The 20938-nt window shown below is 34.4% G+C and overlaps 1 protein-coding gene across 7 annotated transcripts in view; it reads left to right on the forward strand.

The window, feature by feature from the left end:
• Positions 1 to 20938, forward strand: part of igsf9ba (immunoglobulin superfamily, member 9Ba) — a 300170-nt gene that overhangs the window by 240396 nt on the left and 38836 nt on the right. For 6 of the 7 annotated variants that reach the window (XM_039764160.1, XM_039764162.1, XM_039764161.1 and 3 more), the window contains one exon: positions 7821 to 9518. In XM_039764160.1, coding sequence (XP_039620094.1) covers positions 7821 to 9518 — 1698 coding nt within the window. Of the gene's footprint in view, positions 1 to 7820; positions 9519 to 18085; positions 18132 to 20938 lie in introns of all 7 variants that reach the window. The other variant, XM_039764167.1, reaches the window with a different exon arrangement.

A 20938-nucleotide genomic window follows, 5' to 3' on the forward strand; every position in this document is an offset into this window, starting at 1 on the left:
CTTCAGTTAAAAGATTATTTCATGGTTATAAAGCAGGAGTGGGCAAAGTCAGTCCTGGAGGGCCGCAGTGGCTACAGGTGTTTGTTCCAACCCAGTTGCTTAATTAGAAAACAATCCTTGTCAATTATTCAGTTTCCTTGTTAGTACTTAGAACTCTGCCATGTCAAGTCATTCTCATAACCTACATCTTTTTTTCTTTCTAAGAATATCATCCAAATGATTTGAAGTCTAAAACAGATAAGTCATTCTCAGTGTTTCACTTTTTTCTCTTCACTTTCCTTCCAAGGATTTAATTAAACTAAATAGTGCACAATAAATGTACAGGTGTAAATGGAAACAAGCTAAATGAAGACATACTTGTTTCTTTTGTCATTAGCAACTTATTGCTAATAAGGAGTAATTAAAAACCAAGAATACAGCTGTTTAAAACTAAAATAAGCAATAAGGGTTCAAAATCTTAATGAGCGAAACAAATAAAATGAAACAGAAGTGTTACTTACTTGATCAATAAGCACTTCTTATTAAACAACTGGATTGGAACAAAAACCTGAGCAACTGCGGCCCTCCAGGACTGACTTTGCCCACCCTGTTATAAAGTGTGAAGTCCTCATCCAGAATATTTTGATACAACTTTGAACCAATAGATCTACTAATGGCACTAAACAAATCATCCATTTGTGGAAAAGAAAATCCAAATCATTGTAAACCAGCTATTAAACCCAACAACAGGGTTAAGGTTAGCTTGGTGATATCCGCGGCTATTGTGTTTTCAAAATGTTTTTTATAATTCCAGAAAAATCTGTATTCAGATTTTTTTTTTTTTTTGATAAAACAAATATTTTCACAGACTACTCCCAAATTAATGGTAATGTTATTTAGCTTATATGGTACCACTGTTAAAGGAACATGCTAGTTAGCTGAAGGTAAAGAAGGTTTAGAGATCTTTGTATGTGACCTGCTTGAGCAGTCCACAAGTTTTCTTTTTGATTTATAGGTTAATTGTAATGGACAATTTCATCTGGTTAGACTTAACAAAAGTATCGTGTATACTAACCTATATCAATAATATAGACTGACCAAGGTTTACAATTTTACATAATAGAAGCCTCTCAGAGCTTCTCGAAGATATTAGATTGTTAATAGTTAACTTGGTGCACATTAAGCATTTGATTATACTTACTATCTTGACTGAATTAACAAATCTTGTGCTTCGCCACTGCTAAGCTAATTCTTCTTTGCATATTTGTTTCTCTATTGCATACAGAAATTCTGCTAAACCGTACTGGAATTTTTAGATATGACCACTTCCTTTTAGAAAAGTAAGGACTTGTTTTGATCAAATTAAAATATAATAGGACTAAATGTAATACAAGATACATTTATTAAACATGAAAACAGAAAACTACTTTTAGGTTTTAGTTCCACAGAATTGACTTTCAAGCAAAACATAAAGGTATTATTGCTATTCATTTTCTGTTGGATAAACAGAAAGACATAAAAAGAGACATTGTGAAAAGATACCTTCCAAAAATCTGCATTTATGTGTAATTTGCACATTTTCTCTTTGTCTTTTTGAGTTTTCTTCCCACATCACAAAGATTTGTTTTAGGTTTATTGGCAACTCTAAATTGTTCACTGTTTGAGTGAGTGCAGGTGTGTGTGAGTGTGACCTGCAATCAACTGGCACTCTGTTCAGGGTTAATTCCTACCTTATCCCACAACCCTGAAGTGGATGAAGTGTGTTTGATAATGAGTGAGTTTTTGTCTGGTGTTGCATATGAAGTTTCCATCTTCAAGACAGTACTTTTTGTCTCCATATTTTTTTAGTATTATCATAACTTATGAAATATAATTATTTAAGCTAAAATTTAGTAGTAAATTGTTAGCAAATGTTCTTTTTTTTATCAGTTATGAAAGTGGTATGTTTAAATTAGGGTGGCAAAGTAGCACAGTTGATAACATGCTGCCTCACAAATCCTGGATTAGAATCCTACACCCAGATGAAGTTTGTAAATTCTCTTTTTGATAAAAATGAGTTTTCTTCACTTATCCTCAAAGATGTGCAAGTTAGATTAATTGACACGGTTCGTGTGATAGACTGGCACTCTGTCCAGGGTTGCTTCCTTCCTTATGCCTACGGCTACTCTAATAAGCTTGCCCCACTCTGTGATGCTAAATTGGATTAAGTGGCTTTGAGAATGTCATATTCAACATAGCTTTTTTGTTTTCTTCTATTTTATTTTTCTATAGGTCAAAGATGTTAACTACTGTATTTATACATCATTTAACAACTTTCAAAAATAATATAAATGTGAATGTATAGAATTGATTCTCCATGATAATGGTAAAGGCATACTGTATATTTGGTTTTCCATTTCTTGGAACCACTCTTTCAAGGAGCTGATGTCTTTATAATTTGCACAATCCAAGAACCAACTATATCAATGGAACACCTACCTACTATGGAGCATGTATATCTTTACTCATACCACAAACCCATACTAATACCAGATCAGTTTAAAGACACAGATTAATTTAACATACACATTTCCTGCATATAGGATGCTGACTATTTGCAGAGAACTCATGAACAGCATGAGGATGTGCAAACTCCACACAGGCCACGTTGGATAACAAACTCTTGTTCATGAAACTGTGAGACAGTATCAATGCTGTGCCTTCCTTCATACAGCTTTTCCTAAATAATAAATTATCAAACAGTGTAATTCAAGAACACTTAATAGCATACTGTAGATTCCATACTTAATTTTATTTAACATTTAGGAAATTACCAACTAAATGAAATATTTTAATGCAAAATGATAAATTTTTGTTGGATTTACCTTTATATTTGAAACTGGGAATTGTTTTCTTGGTTTTCTCTTATGAGCTAAGATTATTTTTATTCTCTTCAAAGACATTGTACAACAACAACAACATTTATTTATATAGCACATTTTCATACAAAAAGTAGCTCAAAGTGCTTTACATAATGAAGAATAGAAAAATAAAAGACACAGTAAGAAAATAAAATAAGTCAACATTAATTAACATAGAATAAGAGTACGGTCCAATGGCCAGGGTAGACAGAAAAAAACAAAAAAAAAAAAAACTCCAGACAGCTGGAGAAAAAAATAAAATCTGTAGGGATTCCAGACCATTAGACTGCCCAGTGCCCACAAAGCTACAAAGTTAGCTGAAATTTGTGAACTTCATCTCAGCATAAATTATGCTTAGGCTTCATGGAATTTTTTTTTATTTGCCTTGAGCCTGTTATCTCCATGTGCAAACAGGATTTCCAATCTGACTTATGTTTCAACATTCATCCTTTAATTCCTTTTTATTTAGAAGTCTTTTTGTGTGTTGTCTTACTAGAGTTGTAAAAATGTTGTTTATCATTTAAATTTGTAGCTTTCACTTTGGATAGTAATACTCTTTAAACCTGCCTACTAACAATATTATGAATTGGTAACACTTTAGTTTAGTTACTGCAGAAATGCATCTATTGCTCATTTACTATTATGTAACAAGACCTTAACCAAGGCTTCTTTGGGTCTTTACAATATTTGCTGTACAAAGCATCAGTAAAGTGTTTATTCATCTCTGCAATGTGTCCTAATAACAAAACTTCACTTTGGAGTGGTCCGATGTGGCTTAACTGAAACACATTTCTCATGATATTACATATTTAGTATAAAACATGTGAATCCTTCACATTAACAAGTAATTTTACTATGTTTCAATATGCCACACTGCACACAGATGAATAACCCATCCATTGATGATTTGTAAGTGTTATGAAGAACAAAAGAAGCCTCAGTTAAGATCTTGTTACATGGAAGTAAATGAGTAATAGATGCATTTTTGTGTGCCTAAATTAAAGTGTTACCAAATAGTTTATCACAATTACCTCACACAGCACCATTCAGCAGTTGCAACTTACAGACCTACACCATTTAATATTAGAAGTAATAGTAGTATTTACAGATTACAAACTAAAATAAGTCATTATTGAGAGGAAATAAAATCTGTAACTGATTTAAAAGCATCAGCAGTGGAGAGCACACCTTGTGTAGGGGCTATGCACTTATAGTTTAAGAGCAATGATAAGAGATGCAATTCATTATCCCAGGCAAAACAATTAAAGAAAGAATGAATGAAGGCAAATGTGTTTGTAACTTATTCAAGAATCATTTATTTATGACTACAACAATTCAGAATGGAGAGAGAAATTATATATTTTGGTTAATTTGACTAACACTAAAAGTTAATTTACACATCAAAAGAAATTTAAAAATTGGTTTCTATACAAGTATCTTATTATTGGTTGTATTGTAATCTTTTAAAAACACATCAGAAGAAAATATTTTTTACTTCAACATTTCCTATTAAATTAATGTCCACAGTTATGGTTTAGAGATACTTGCATTATTTGCTTTATTTACAAAATTCAATATTCACTAATAGCAGACTGATGAGGATTGAAGTAGTTGCATATTTAAATATACAATACAATGCAATATAATTTATTTGTGTATAGCCCAAAATCACACAAGAAGTGCTGTAATGGACTTTAACAGACCTTGCCTCTTGACAGTCCCTCCAGCCGTGACTCTGTAAGAAGATAAGGAAAAACTCCCAAATAAACCCTTGTAGGGAAAAATATGGAAGAAACCTTGGGAAAGGCAAAGAGAGACCCATTTTTAGGTAGGTTGGGTGTCAAAAAGAAGGGGAGTCAATACAATACACAGAATGGAACACAAGTATGAATAGGTGTATTAATAGATATTAGTGCCAAGGAAAGCATAATATGCAGGATGAATTTATACAGTGCACCAGAACAATTACAGACATATTAGAGTTTGAAAAAATATTAACTGTTCTTCCATTTATGTGTATAATTTGTTCTGTTGAGGGTTGCTTTTCATGTGTAATGTATGCTGAGTATAGGAGTTTACCTTTTTCAAGAAAAATAGACACAGAAATGTCTTATGGCTTTATTCAAATAATATGATGTACTCTTTCCACTTCTACAAATTTTAATTTCACATGACAAAGCTGTGTGCTAGGAAAGCAATGATAACCTTTAGCCCTGGCAAGTGGAAAATATTTTTTCAATGGACCAGGAAGATATCTTGTAAAAAATCAGTTTATGCTGTTGGCTTCCTGCTGCTGAAGGATAATTTTAACAATGGTTAGAAATTAAATGAAAATCAGCACTGAAAGGCAAGCTTTTCAGTAACCCCAGATGTGCTCAGCTGGCCTCATAATGAGATCAATGGCATATACTGTAGGTAATCTGGGTACCAAATAGCATTTTGCATAGCATGAAAAATTAACTCTGTGTGCTAGATGTGACCTAAGATGACAGTTGGATTTGGTCAATGTGTCACGTAAAATGGTGTCCCTGCATTAGTGTCCATTCTGGTCAGTAAATCATCAGAATGTCAGGGATTAGCTTATGACTGACAACACTAGACATTGTACTGCATATATTTAATATCATTATATACATCTGCATTTCTGAAGTATGTAGGCACAAATAAAGTTTTTGTACTATTTTAAATAGGAAACATATTGTTGAAGTTTTTTTCAAGAAAAGTTTACTTTAAATTAATAGGGAAAATGTGCAAGTCTTTGAATCTGTTCAAATTTCACAATAAACTGACGTTTTAAAGATAAGTAACTTTATGGGACTGAATTACTTTATAAAGGACTTTTAGCATTCACTTTTAAAATGCTTTCAAGCATTTCAGGCCAGTAGTCGGCAGTGATCAAAATGGGTCAAATGCTGCCTCATTTCAGTTAAAAAGAAAGGAGCTGCAATGGTTTCCTGGGGATTGAAGTACATCTGTTTTAGATATTACATGTTGCATAGAATAGCAATGGATGATACTACATATATTTAGTGCTATATTGAAACTGTTACTGCATAAATGTCAGTTAACTGAGTTGTAGCACAATCAACATTATGTTTTTGTTGAAATTTTGTAAAAATGTGTATGCTTTATGAATTGGAAAGTACTAAGGTGAATCAAAGATGTTGCTATCTTCTTTAAGTTCCATTTCATGTGATGATATAAATAACAAGTTAGATATTACTGTTTATGATTAATGATGATTTGCGCTTGACTATATTCTTCATTTATTATCAGTTAACAGGATATTTTGAATCAATACAGAAAACAATAGTAAACAACTGAAATGGAAGTGAAGGCAACACTATTAAAGAATAGAACTAGACTCATTTATGTTAAGGGCTACAACATTGTTACACTTTAGTCAAAATTTCTTGCAAACTAAATACATACTTTTGGTGTCTGAGAAATAAATAGAACAAAGCAAGTCACCACAGGGATCCTCCAAGAGTAAATGTATTGAAAGTTTTAGAAACAGCATTAAAGATGAAAACAAACTGAAATCCATTTTATCAAAATTAAATAAACTTAACATTTCAAAAGAGACAAATAAAAGGCCCCAGATTATATTGAATTTGTTTACTAAAACATGCCACCATATCCTCAGTTGTGGTGTCTCAATGATTGACTTAAAGATAAAACAAAGGTGCGCAATTTGTTACCAAAATACTGTATATTATCATTTTTTTCAATGTAGTTTTTTTAATTAAATTTTATTCAAGGGAAAGGTCAGTTTAATGGGGTTCTTTTTTGGGGAACATTCTGTCAGATGATAGATACTTTTTTAAGTTCTCTTCCTAGCACATCTAATTTCTACATATTATTCCAACATTTTCTACCAAAAGAGAATTCCTAACACACTCATTAAACACGAACCATTCCTAAACCTGATATGAACAGTGTAGTCAGTATAGAATTTGTTTTTGAAAATAATAAAATGTTCTGAAAGCTCCCAATAGTTGCTGGTTTTTCTTCTTTCCCCTTATGTATCAACTCTGTGATCACGCTTTAATTGACTAACAGACACTTTAATCTCATCTCAGTTGTCAACTTTAACACAAGAGGCATTGATACGAGAGGGTAATTAATCATTTAGGAAATATAATGCCAAATAAAATGCAGCACAAGGAAGAAGCAGTTTATGGAAAAGTAGTTTACACAGAAAGAGATGTACCGAAGGTCAGCTTATCATTAAGTAAAACTGTTTTTCATTCAGCAAATCTTCACAATCCTTTTCTGAATTAGGGTTATTAACATGCCTTCATTGCTGGCTGTTGAAAAACTCATATTCAACATTAAAAAGAAGCAAACTTGAAAGTGCATGCATGATGCAGAATGTTTATCATGGCTTCCTCACTGCTGTATGCTTCCACATTGCTTAAATTTTGCAAGCAGATTCTGTGGATAACATTACATTCCTTTCACTCTCAAGCAGATACATATACAGTTGAACATATTTGACCTGAACTTAGAAGTTTACCATTGTCAGCAGTTTGGAACAGATTTTTAAAAATTGACATTCAGTAAAGCCAACAATGATGTTCTTTATTTTGTATCTGCCTTGTGCTGTACTTGATTTGAAGATGTACAATTTTTTTTATTAATGTAACAGTGACAGGTTGATTGACATTTACTTTTATTAGCTTACATATTTTATTTTAAAAAGTAGTCTCATCAAGTGGCAAATTTAATTATTATTTATTTGATGCTGTGTTTAATTCAGAATCCTGAATTTGTATAATGGCAGGGCTCCAAGATTGCCAGGTTAAAATTGTTCAACTGTATATCTTTAATGAATCAAACACGGGAAGCTGATGTTATGCTGAGTAAAATAACAATTACCCAACCTTTGTTGATGACTAAGAAGCCATGTTTTCTTGCTCATTTTATTTTATTGTACAGATCTTCCTCTGGTAAAGTAAGTCCAGAGAGCATTCGGACTCTAAGAGCACCATCAGAATCCTCTGAGGATGGACAGAGTCCACAGGTGAAAAAAATGTTAAGCCCCAGCAAAGAAAGAGAGCTTTCACTTTATAAGAAGACCAAAAGAGCAATAACCAGCAAGAAGTACAGTGTCTCAAAGCACGAAGCTGAAGCGGAAGCAACAACACCTATTGAACTAATAAGCAGGGGGCCCGATGGCCGGTTTGTAATGGAACCTTCTGATATTGAGTCTGCTGTTAAGCCCCGCAGAATCGAAGGGTTCCCTTTTGTGGAAGAGTCAGATATGTACCCTGAATTTCGACAGTCAGATGAGGAGAATGATGACATGGGACCTTTGCCTCCAGTTGTGGCTGCTCTTAAATCTCAGCTCTCTCCTCTTTCTTCTAGTCAAGAATCTTATCTTCAACCTCCAGCCTACAGCCCAAGGATACAGAGGCCAATGGAAGGAATAAGCTTAATGGAGAGCAGCAGACTACAAGCTACTGGACAAATCAGGGCTCCAACCCATCACCGGGGCTTCCAGCATGGCCAGTTCTACACCTACATAGGCAGTCCTGGGGATCCTGATCCCCCACCACCCTTCTACATGCCTGATATCAGCCCATTGAGCTCAGTGATGTCTTCTCCACCTCTTCTACCAGAGGGTCCTTTTGGGCATCCAACTATCCCAGAAGAAAATGGGGAAGGTGAGATGCCACACTACACTGCCTCCAGCAGCACCCTGCCTCTGACACACACACCTACTTCCGGGCATTCCCCAGAACTATGGAGACGTCCAGATTTTCCTATTGCAAGCCTTGAAGGACATTCCTTGATGTTTGATCCCCATCTTCCTCTACACCACCATCACCTTCGTCGGGATCTGCCAGACCCTCCACCTCCTCCTCATGTTCATGGTTTTCCCAGAGGAAATTTCCCTCCTTCTTCTCTCCAAGTCCCTATTGTTCCTTACCCTGGTGTGCTGCAGTTGGAGGCTCCAAAGAGCCAACCAGGCAAGTCTCCAAGCAAGGTTAAACCCTCCAGCTTCATAGTCAAGCATCTACCTATGCAAGAGGCAAAGAGTCAAGGGCAGCTAAGACATACCAGCCATGGTATGGGTGTACCAGTTTTGCCTTACCCTGATCCAGCAGTCCACATGGGAGGCCCACGCAGCACAAGCACATTTGGTGGCCTAGACACCCTGTGGTATGAGCCTAAGCCTCGGCAAAGCCCAAGGCTGATGCGCCGGGCTGAGCCAAGCTTACACCAGGTTGTCCTACAGCCATCACATCTTTCCCCCCTCACTCAGAGTCCTCTCAGTTCTCATGAGGGTTCTCCTGAGCTTGCTGCTCGTCCCCGGCCACGACCTGGTCTCATTCAGCCCTCCATCCCTCCAGAGATGTCGGAAATCACTCTGCAACCCCCAGCATCTGTCAGTTTTTCCAGGAGGTCATCACCCTCCTCTTCTCCAGCCCAAGGGACGGGCAGCAGGAGGGCCAGCCCTAGCTACCGGCCACAGCTTGCTTTTGCAACAACAGCCACAAGTTATCCCTCCCAGTCTCCGTCTCCTCCCATGGAGAGCAGCAGCAGCATTTTTGGGCAGATTCCACCCCAGAGAAGAACAGATGAGGAGATCCTTCCTTCAGAATCCTCACCTCCACAATTTTCAGCTTCAGGGTAGGTGCAAAATAAATAGCATTTTCGGATATGCAATAAAAAGTGAGTCTTAGAAAGGCACACAGTCCAAGCTGAGTGATTTCTTTCAGTCTTCTGCTACATTTTTGGATGGCAGCTTTATTTTTGCCATGGGGAAGAAAAGCTCTAAAGACAGTTTTTCAAAATTGACCCTATGTGCACACAAGGCTTTGTTTAACAATACCTCTGAAATAACTCACAAGTCTGTCATATGAAATACACTATAGTGCATTCAGTCTTCCAGTTAGGTACTGTTTTGCTAACCTTTGTAGCAGTAGATAATAAAACTATTATATTCTCACCTTCTCTTGAAATGCTGCTCACAAAAATAGGAGACTGATTAGTGCAAATAAAAAAAAAAAAACATCTGCAAAGTAATCATTTTCCCTTTCAAAGAATAAACATTATTAATACTTTATGTATCTGTTGGTGAAGAAGGGTGTACTGGATTGAGTTATTTTCCATTAATATGTGCTTATAGGTCTTGCGCCTCTGAAGCAGTTGGATTTTTATCTAGAAATTCCAGCCACCCATACTGATGGCAGATGGTACAAAATGAATTTACACAGCATGGTAAATTAGCAGGACATCTGACTGAAATAGTTTAGCTCAGGCAGCAAAAATGACTTCTAAATCCTGGGAGCAAAATTAGGATACTTAACCTGCTTTTATATAACTGTTACATTATATTATTTATTATAGAGTTAGACTCACACCTGGATGTGACATCATTGTCCCCTCAGAATTTGGAGAGGACAAACTTTGTTAGCCCACTCCCCTCATAATATAACAAACAATATTTAAAATGAGACATGCCTATACTGAAGCCGTAACCCTGTGGTATCAAGTCTAGTTTTTATTTGCCAGAAGACACAATGTCAACAGAGGGCAGCATCAACAAGTTTATATACTTGATTACACTGAAAAAGTGTCATGAAAAGAAAGAAATATTTTTATTCTAAATAAGTATTAGCCACTTTATACAAATATAAATTTAAGGTACATTTTAATAATAGTTAATCATGCTCATAACCAAGAATTCTAGTCAGTGTTTATTTCACAAAAGCTCACATAAGAGGTGTCAAAGCAAGAAGTAGTAAAATTACTTGGGCATAATAAGTGACATCAGCTTTGTGTATCTAGCTTGCTGGGTATTTATATTACCCTACTTGCTTGAATGGCTGTTTATGTTGATACTGTATTTGTAACAGCCAGACTGTGTATTGTTACACATAGAATAATTTAAATAATTTTATATTGTAATAACAGAAGGGGTGCTGTCTTTTCAGGATCACTTTTGAGATTTTGGCAGTAAAGATAAGTATATATTTGCCATTCCTTTTTTTTTTTTATAAGTCACATGCTTTTGAGGCTTGAATATGACCTCTTATAAACAAAATCTGGAAATTTGATTAAAATATGAATATACCCTCTGTATATTTTCCTGATGTTCAGAAAAATTAAAATGAATCCAAATTACAAAGGGTAATTGGAAAAAAATAATTGAACACCTCAAACATCCTAGTCTAAACCGAGCCTCAAACTTACATAAGATATTAAAAATAAGAAAATAGCTTCATACAATACAAGAGAGAAAAAACAACTCATTTACTTTTTAACACATAGCCTTACTTGAGTAAGTAAATTGTAGTGAAGGCCTTCTATCTTTTATAACAGTCACAATTGACCATTAGTGATATATTAGAAACTGGTCATGAGGAAATCTTAACAAACAAGTAGATTAAGATAAAACAAAAATGCATGCATTTCACTTATAATTAATAATAGCGACACAAATTATATACATTTCTTATTGAAGTAAATCATACACTGCTTCCTGTCATGTTTAAACAAAACCTGCCCAAAACTAAAAGAGTAAAACTCCCAGACATAAAATGTGTTCTGTATACTCCTGATGTTGATTTTTCACATCGGGCATCCTCAATATTTTGTGAGCAGTTGTTCAAGATACCATTTCATTACGATTTCCACATTTTAAAAGACAAGCAGCTTCTACTTTAAGTGTTCAGAAGCATCAGTGGAATCTATAAATACAGTGACTGTATTTATAACCCCACAGACCATATCAGGGTTGTCAAACTCAGATTCTAGAAGCCTGTCATGGCATCAGTTTTTCATTTCAGCCAATTTTCTTTATTGGTAGTCAATTACTGCTGCTAAAGAAACAAATGTCTTTTGCTTTAATCCTAACTGACTTGCTTTTGAAGATTAAGAAATCTTAATCCAAGCAATATAAGATGCAAAATGAGCCAACAAATTGACAGCTAATTTGATCCCAGTTGCACCAATGTGTCCAATGTTTCAGAATCTTATTTCCACCACATTGTGTTATTTTGAAGTCAATATTGCATTATTTCACAAAAGTATTGCATTATTTTTCAAAGGCATTACTTGTACTTTTGGTATCATTGTGCATATATGTACTCCATTTGTGTAGCAACAGCAATTAAAGGAGAGGTCAAACATGTTCATAGTGTGCAATGAATTTTCAAAACAGAGCAAAATTTATATGTATACCTTTAATCCTGCATTCGCTGATGGGTAAATTTACAGCAGTTGTTCCATTTAATAGGCAAAGATAGCACAATTGGTTATCCCAGCAGCACTGGATGTAAGACAAAAGCAAATGTTGCAGGGCTCAGTCGCAAAAGGGTATTCTGGATGCAATCAGGTAAAAGAAATATATAAATGAAGTGTTTGGTTAGTATTTTATGTAGTGTGATCTGGTGGTGTAACAGCTTGCGCTAATAGATTGAAATCTCTGGGGCCGGCCTCAGGTGAGGATTAATAAAGGAAATTGATGTTATTTACTCCACAGCACTTAAATGACTAAACATTTTTAGTAATTGAGAAGTTTTATTTATACATTTCCAGTATTCTGTGTTGAAAGAAGCATAATGCATCCATAGTTAATTACACTCAATGATTCCAATCAGTTCAGACTATATAGTAAGAACATGAAAACACCATGCACACCCTAAGGATGTGTTTAAGCAAGAATTCACATTTAATTATGAAACTGTTTGGAGCACTACAGGAAAAGAGCTAACTGGCTATTTGTTGGCTTGCTTTGCATGGCATTATTGTTTGACTGCTGTTTAAAGAAAAAACAACAACAACAATTCAGTTAAAATTAAGGCATTTATTTTTCTTTAGCAGAAGTAATTGCTTACTAATTAAGAAAGTGGCTGAAGTGAAAACCTACAGACACTGCGATTCTCCTAGATCTGAGTTTCACAGTCCCTGGATTAGAGAATCATAGGACAAGTAACTATAATTTATTTTAGAAAAACTGTCAACCATATCCAGACAACATGTTAATTACAGCTGAGCAACCATACATTCAAAAATCTTGGAGACCACAATGATTTTGGTATTAAAGAAATGTACATACACCTAATTCTACTCATGATGTGTTTAATCCATCATTAAAAGTAACACATATATTTTAGCTAGGTAATGCAGAAATGAAAAGTGCCTTGTTTCAAAAATATCTTCCTTGTTGATAGCTTTGGAAGTAAACTTAAATATAAGGTAGCCCCAGCCTTACAATATAAATAGTTTATGGTCAGCTTTGCCTATTGCACCACTATGAAAATTATTTTAATCGTGTATATTATTTGGACAGAAACCTTTGTAGCTTATTTAGAAAGAAACCTTTATTTCTTTATAGTGATAAGTCAACACTCCTCTGGTTAAATGCGGAACACAGCATCTGAAACCTCATGTAAGGTTAAAATTTGAAAGTTTCAGACATCACGAATGAAAATTATTCTTATAAAGCTTGTTCAAAGCAGTCCATGCAAATATTTCATAAGACCCATTGACAGATATATGTATTAACTTTTTTAAAGCTTGATTGATATCATATTGAAAAAAACATTTTTAAACACTATGTAATCTGCCACCTTTAATTTAAGGGTTAACAGGCCAATGCAGTAAAAAGAGAGGGAAGCCTTAAAAATCCGATAAGTAATTGGGGAAGAAGTGAACATACTACATTCCACCATCACAGCCTCTGTTTTTCTCAAAATGTACATTTGTTTTCCAAGGTTCACTGCAGCATTTCTGTGAACTCTTTCATTATACAAAGTAATTTGTTTCAGAACAACTGTTTTCATGTGAATGTTTTTCAACCCAATGATATATTTTGGCTACCAATGCAGATATACAGTAGTAGGAGTAAACAAAGAAGTAATCACGTTTCTTGTTTCTTTCCATCATTTTTGGCAGATAAAATATTTGTCTGTCACCGCCACCTGCTTTACAATGACATTAAAGAATGACCTCATGAATACTGCTTGTAGTTTCCATATGCTAACATAGTTTGTCATATAAAGAGAAAATTAGGCTCTTCTAATTTCAATATTTCACATCCATATTTTTGTTTACTTTTTACTTTCAGTAACATTTCTTATAAATTAAAACAAAAATTTACAGACAGTACCCACTATATATCATGTATACTCTTTATGTTGAGTGAGTTGTCACAAAACTTGTATTTTTCATGTTTAAAAATGTACATTTATTAATTTGTATATATGAACATTTTGATTATGTGTGCTGCCCTTAATGCAAATATGACCATTATATATATATTCTGGGTTGGTTCCTACCTTGGCTCTGACTATTTATGATACTTTAACTGGATTTAACAGGTAGAGTAAATGACTTCCCAGAATAAATAATGAAATATATAAATAAATATACAGTAAATCCATCCATAGCAGAAGTTAACTTTTTAAAGGAATGCACAGCAAAGCTATATAGAGTACATCATATCTTACAGGAAGTTGGAAGGCAATTTAAGTTGTTTTAATTTTAAGTTAGGCAGGAGCACCACTTCATTGCAGTACAACTACTTCCTCACTCACTTATACCAGGCAAATTTATATTCACCATCCCATTTAACCCACATGATTTTGAGATATGAGTGAAGAACCACAGTACCCAAAAGAAAATAAGTGGATTTTGCATGAACATGCAAACTAAACTTATTGACCTGACAGTATTTAATCCCTGTATGTAGGTACTGTGGGGTGTCAGTGCCAACTACTGAGCCACCATTTAACCAACTGCTATAAATGCAAAACAGCTTTGTATTTTCTTACAACTTAACATTTTTAAACTACTTAACCCTATTTAAGGTCATTGTAGGACAGATGCTATCCCAGCTTTGGGCATGAGGAAGGAACCAGCCCAGAATAGTGTGGCAGTCCATTGCAGGGCTTACTCACAAATACACATTCATATACTCACAAAGAACCAATGTCAAAATAGAATCACCAATACCTAACATATGCATTTTGGGGATGTATGAGAAAACCAGGAGTACTGACAGGTAAACCCATTTTGACATGGAAAGGATATATCCTGTATATACAGTATATATATATATATATATATATATATATATATATATATATATATATATATATATATATATATATATATATATAAAATTCAGAAAGTATTCGGGAGCTTTCACATTCAACATTTCATTTTAAATGAATAAATTTGCCATTTTGCTCATCAGTCTACATTCAATAACCCATAATGACAAACTGAAGACATGTGTTCAGAAAGGTTTGCAAAATATTAAAAATTATAAACTGAAAGCTTTTATTTATTTAAGATTTCAGACCCTTAACTCTGCCCTCTGTATAAGCCTCTTTAGCAAAGAGTCTACTTGGTAAGTCTCAATCAATTTTTGCAAACTTGGATTTGGGCAGTTTATCCTGTTCTTAATAGAAGATCCTCCAAAGCTCTGTTGGATTGGATGGGAATCATCTTAAAACTACCATTTTAGGTCTCTCCACAGATGTTCTATGGAACTTTGGGTGAACAACTCAAGAGTCTTGTCATGAAGTCATTCCACTATTGCCTTGGCTGTATCCTTTGGGTCATTGTCATGCTGAAGGTAAATCATCCCCCCTGTCTGGGGTCACATGCACTCTGGAACAGGTTTTCTTCAAGGACGTCTCTTTCTTTGGCTGCCTTCATCCTTTCCTCAATTCTGACCAGAATCATTGTCCCTGCCACTCAGAAGCTCCCAGAACACCATGACGTTCCCACCACCATGCTTCATCATAGGCAATGTATTAGACAGGTGATGAGTTGGAGTTCTGTCCAAAGAGTTCAACATTTTTGTCTCATCGGGCCACAGAATCTTTTTCCATAAATGGTAGATTAATGGAGGGCTGCTGAGATGGTTGTCCTTCTCAGCAGAAGACTTCAGAAACTGTGCTCAAGTCTACATTGGGTTCTTTATGACCTCCGTGACCTAGGCCCTTCTTGCCCAGGATGAGTCCCAGTGGCTGCAAACTTCTTTCTTGTTACAGTTATTGAGGCCACTGTGCTCCTGGAAAGAATTAAAGCTTTAGAAATGGTTTTAAACCCTTGTTCTGATCTATGCCTCACTATAATTTTATTGTAGAGGTATACATTGAGTTACTTGGACTTCATAGCTTGGTTTTTATCCTGACATGAAGTGTGAAATATGGGACCTTACATGCACAGGTGTGTACCTTTCTAAATGATGACCATTAAATTAACCTTATCATACATTAATTCTGATAAAGTTTTAGACCCATCTCAAGGACAAATTAAAGTGAACAGGATACACCTGACCAAATTCTGGAGTTTGATAGGAAAACATTTTTTATTAAATTTGCAAACCTTTCTGAAACCTTGCATTCACATATAAACATATTGTGGATATATAGACATACAGTACGGACACATTCACACACTGGTAAGTTTATGCTTGTTATCAGAAGGTATCACACACCTCTCAAAAGTAATCTTTTGAATGGTAGTCCAAAAATTCATATGCTATCTTCCTTTCCTTCTCTGTACTTAAAAACAGCTAAATAAGAACAATTATAGCTACTTAAACGTTTATAAACCTAACCCCTATTTGCTTTTGACTGTTACTAGAAAGAACATATTGTATTGTGTGGAATGTTCTTCTTTAAATATAATTAACCAAAACCAAATAAACAAAAACAAAAAAAAAAAACAACGGGCTGTATTCCTTTCCCTGCAAAAATAATAAACAAGCATGACTATGTATTATTTCACAAAACATTATAGTACACATCATACAAATGAAACAGTAATTCTACGTTTAATACAGTATGTCCCTTCATACATTACATACACTTACATATACTATATACCTGTGCAAACTTGTTATTATATAGCTTTATATACACACATGCACCCATGGTAAAACATAGCAGTTTTCAAGTGAAAGTATATGATGTTTAGCATAGTCTTGCATGAAATTTAGTTTTACTTTTAATGCTAATGCTACTTCTTACTAGTTTGAATAAAGAAAAACAAAGCATTTCAAAGCATTATACTTTCTGTCAGAGACAACTATTAAGTTTCTCATATAACATAAACTTTTATCTAAGTATGTGTGTGTGTGTCATTTAGCAAAACTTAAATTAAAAGGTGAGAACTGTGTAACATAAAAATAGCAAAATGTGAAAAAATCAGCTTAACAGATAAGCGAATAAATACCCAGCTCCAAAAGAACTGTGATGCAATACTTTATATTTTTTTCCTAAAAAGGTTTGTTTAGTTAGTTTGGGATATTTTTAAACACCTTTTATCCATGATAGTTATGTTTTTTTTTTTTTTTTCCTAAAAAAGTTTTGTTTAGTTAGTTTGGGATATTTCAAAGCACTTTTTAGTCAACATGGTATTTATGTTTAATTAAAAGAAATAAAGTGCACACTAAATTATTTTTATCAGTCTTAAAATCTACAGATTTCTTTTTTTTGTAGAGCATGCAATAAATAAAAGGGGAATTTAACTGTATAAGGTGATTTATGATAGGAAGCTGTGAAATCTCAGCAAATGTGGTCTACAATACCATCCTTCAAAATATGTCTGTGGTAAACATTTGTGAATTATTCCTTATATTACTATGAAGGTTTGTTTTCCACTTTTACAAACATTTGTATTATACAAATAATTTCAGCTGGGTATATATAATTGTAGTTCACTTAGTTCCCATTATCTTTGAATGTAATTAACTATTTAACTGTTCCTTTCTCGCCTTTTTTTACATTTTACTGTGTATTTCTAAATATGACACTGTGTACACTCACACACACACACATACATATATAGTGTGTATATACACATATATACATACAATATATGAATTGTATATACAATATATAGTTTGTGTATGTATATACAGTATAAATATAATTGTATATATATATATATATTTATATATATGTACACTGTATATATTTAAGTATATTAAACACACTATATATAGAGTGTTTTGTGTGGTGAACAGTTAATTCCTTCATTAACTCCTTCATTTTTCTTTTTACGTAAGAGAAACATTCCCCAGGACAATAAAAGAAAACCTGATGGGGAGATTAAAGAAAAAAAAAACTTGTCACTTCTCAGTCACAATGTCTTCATCTGCTTAATTAAGGCAACTCATCAATGTAATAACTCCTGTAGCCCTTAACTGCTTTGTTTTTGATTGATCTCAGCTATCTGGGCCGCGTTGTTGTGACCAGATCCTCCACACCTCAATAGGTAAGGGTTGGATCCATGTCTGAAAGGGGGGGTCAGCAGGTGGGGCTTTAAATCACCTCTTCCTTTAAAGGGGAATACCAGCTCTGATGGCTTTAATTGTGCACTGATACTCCAGGTAATGCTGACAGTTATAAGATGACCTGGGCATTTCAAAGAGTAAAATGCTTGTAGCATAATGAAAAGTATGTTCCTAAGCATGTTAGATTAGATTTTACAGTAATACCATCAGGAAAATGAGCTTTGTCTTGGGAAAATGGACTAAAGCACAGGAGTGTATTTTAACAGGGTGCTACTTCATCTCTTTAAGGGCACATTTGAAAATCAGTTTTTAGAAATATATTCTCAACTTGAACTTATACCTTTACAACAGCTAAAGAATGTGTTTGCAGTGCCTGTCAGGTAGAAAATGCCAACTGCCCCTTGCATTTTTCATCCTTCATTTTATTTGGCCAGTTGCATGATTTCAATGTCTAATTGTATTTTTTGTATTCAGTATGATATATAGGCACTCTTCTTTTATGATGCCAAAAGCTTTAGTTCCCTACAAATATTGTATCTAAAAAAAATTCATCAATTTAGTAAAACTGCTAATTCCAATCCGTAGCCATAAAGAACCAAAAAAATTGTTACCTTAATTATTTACAATACTGTGAAAGAGCATCCCCCCAGTTATTTTCTCTATTGTCATGGTTTTTGAAACCAAGTGTCTTCAGTTCTTCAACCAAAATTTAATATTAGCTCAAGGATGCCCAAGAGAACAAAAATATAATTTTATTTTTCTTATTTGTTGAATGAACAAAGTTATACATTAACATCTGGCACTGTATTAAGTATTGTTTCCTTGTACGTAAAATCTTCCCTTGAACTATAATGCCTGTCTTTTACATCGCTGTGGAGAAATTTTAGCCACCCTTCCTAGCAGAACCTCTTTAATTCAGAAATATTGGTTGGTGTTTGAGAATTAACAGCTTGTTTAAGGTAATGCCACCACATCTGAATTGGTTTTAGGTCTTAACTTTGATGGTCCAATACTTTGATTTTGCTTCATTTCAGGTTGTTCTGCTGTGAACTTGATTTTGAGTTTGGAATTTGTTTTTTTTATGACCCAGTTATGCTTCATCTCCTTGACAAGTATCCAGATTTATTTATAAGACATACCAGAATTTGTGTAAGTTATCCAGACTCTGTATCTCTACACCATCACACTACCACCATTATGTTTGACTGCTGGGACAATTTTCTTACTGTAGAATTCTATGTCTGAGTAATGACAGACATAATGGAACCTAAAAAGTTCTGCTTTGTCTCATCAGTCTGTAAAACATTTTCTCAAAAGAACTGGGGATCGTCAAGTAATAATAATAATAATAATAATAATACATTTTATTTATTTGTAGATGCCTTTCTAAACACTCAAGGACACAGAACAATAGACAAAACACAGATTATAAACAAAAGTAAAATACAAAACTAAAAATCAGACAGAGCAATTGTAATCAAAGAGAAAAATCAGTCTTAAACAAATGAGTTTTAAGTTTAGATTTGAAAAGTGAAAATGATTCAATATTTCCAAACTCAGGTGGTAGTGAGTTCCAAAGCTGGGGAGCAGAGCATTCATAGTGGTAAGACGGACGAAGGGGACAGTCAAGTGGATGGAGGAAGAAGATCTAAGGGTATGGGAGGGAATAGCAACATTGAAGAGGTCAGACAGATATGGAGGGGAAAGGTTGTGGATAACCTTAAAAGTTAGTAGGAGAATTTTGAATTGAATTCGGAACTGAACTGGAAGCCAGTTAAGCTTCTGCAAAATGGGAGTGATATGGTGAATAGAGGGGGTTCTAGTAATAATGCAGGCAGCTGAATTCTGGACCAGTTGAAGCTTATAAAGAGATTTGCGAGAAAGACCAAAGAAAAGGGAATTGCAATAATCGAGACGAGAAGTGAAAATACTATGAACAAGGATAGCAGTGGTGTGGGGAGTGAGGGAGGGGCGAATATGATTAATATTACACAAGTGGAAATATGCTGACCGGGAGATGTTATTGATGTGGGACTGAAAGGATAAAGTACTGTCAAGGATGACACCCAGACTCTTAACTTGTGGGGAAGGGGAGACAGCGGAATGATCAATAACAAATGAAAAATGATCAGTTTTGGATAATGTTGATTTTGTACCAATGAGAAGAACCTCAGTTTTGTCACTATTTAATTTAAGAAAATTTGAAGAAAACCAGAATTTGATTTCTGCTATACAATCTGTAAGTGAGCAGGGTGGAAAGGAAGCAGTAGGTTTGCTAGTGGGATAGAGCTGGGTGTCATCAGCATAACAGTGGAAGCTAATGTTTTATTTACGAAAGATATTGCCAAGGAAAAGGAGGTAAATAATGAAAAGGATGGGCCCTAGGACAGATCCCTGGGGCAAACCTGGAGTAACAGTGGTGGGTTGGGATGTGAAAGTTTTAAGCTGAACAAACTGAGTGCAGCCTGAGAGGTAGGATCTGAACCAATCTAGTGGAGTGTGGGTAATGCCAATTGAAGATAATCTATTGAGAACAGTAGTGTGACAAATAGTGTCAAAGGCTGCACTCAGGTCAAGGAGGATGAGAATAGTAATTAAAACAGAATCAGCTGCCTTAAGGAGGTCATTAGTAATTTTTATAAGTTCCAATTCTGTACTGTGGGGGGATGAAAACCAGACTGGAACTGTTCATACAGATTATTTTGAGATAAATGAGAATGAAGTTAAATAGCCACTATTTTTTCAAGAATTTTGGAAATGAAGGGTAGATTAGAAATTGGATGAAAAT

The sequence above is a fragment of the Polypterus senegalus genome, chromosome 9, assembly GCF_016835505.1.
Source record: "Polypterus senegalus isolate Bchr_013 chromosome 9, ASM1683550v1, whole genome shotgun sequence".
In the NCBI taxonomy this organism is placed as follows: domain Eukaryota; kingdom Metazoa; phylum Chordata; class Cladistia; order Polypteriformes; family Polypteridae; genus Polypterus; species Polypterus senegalus.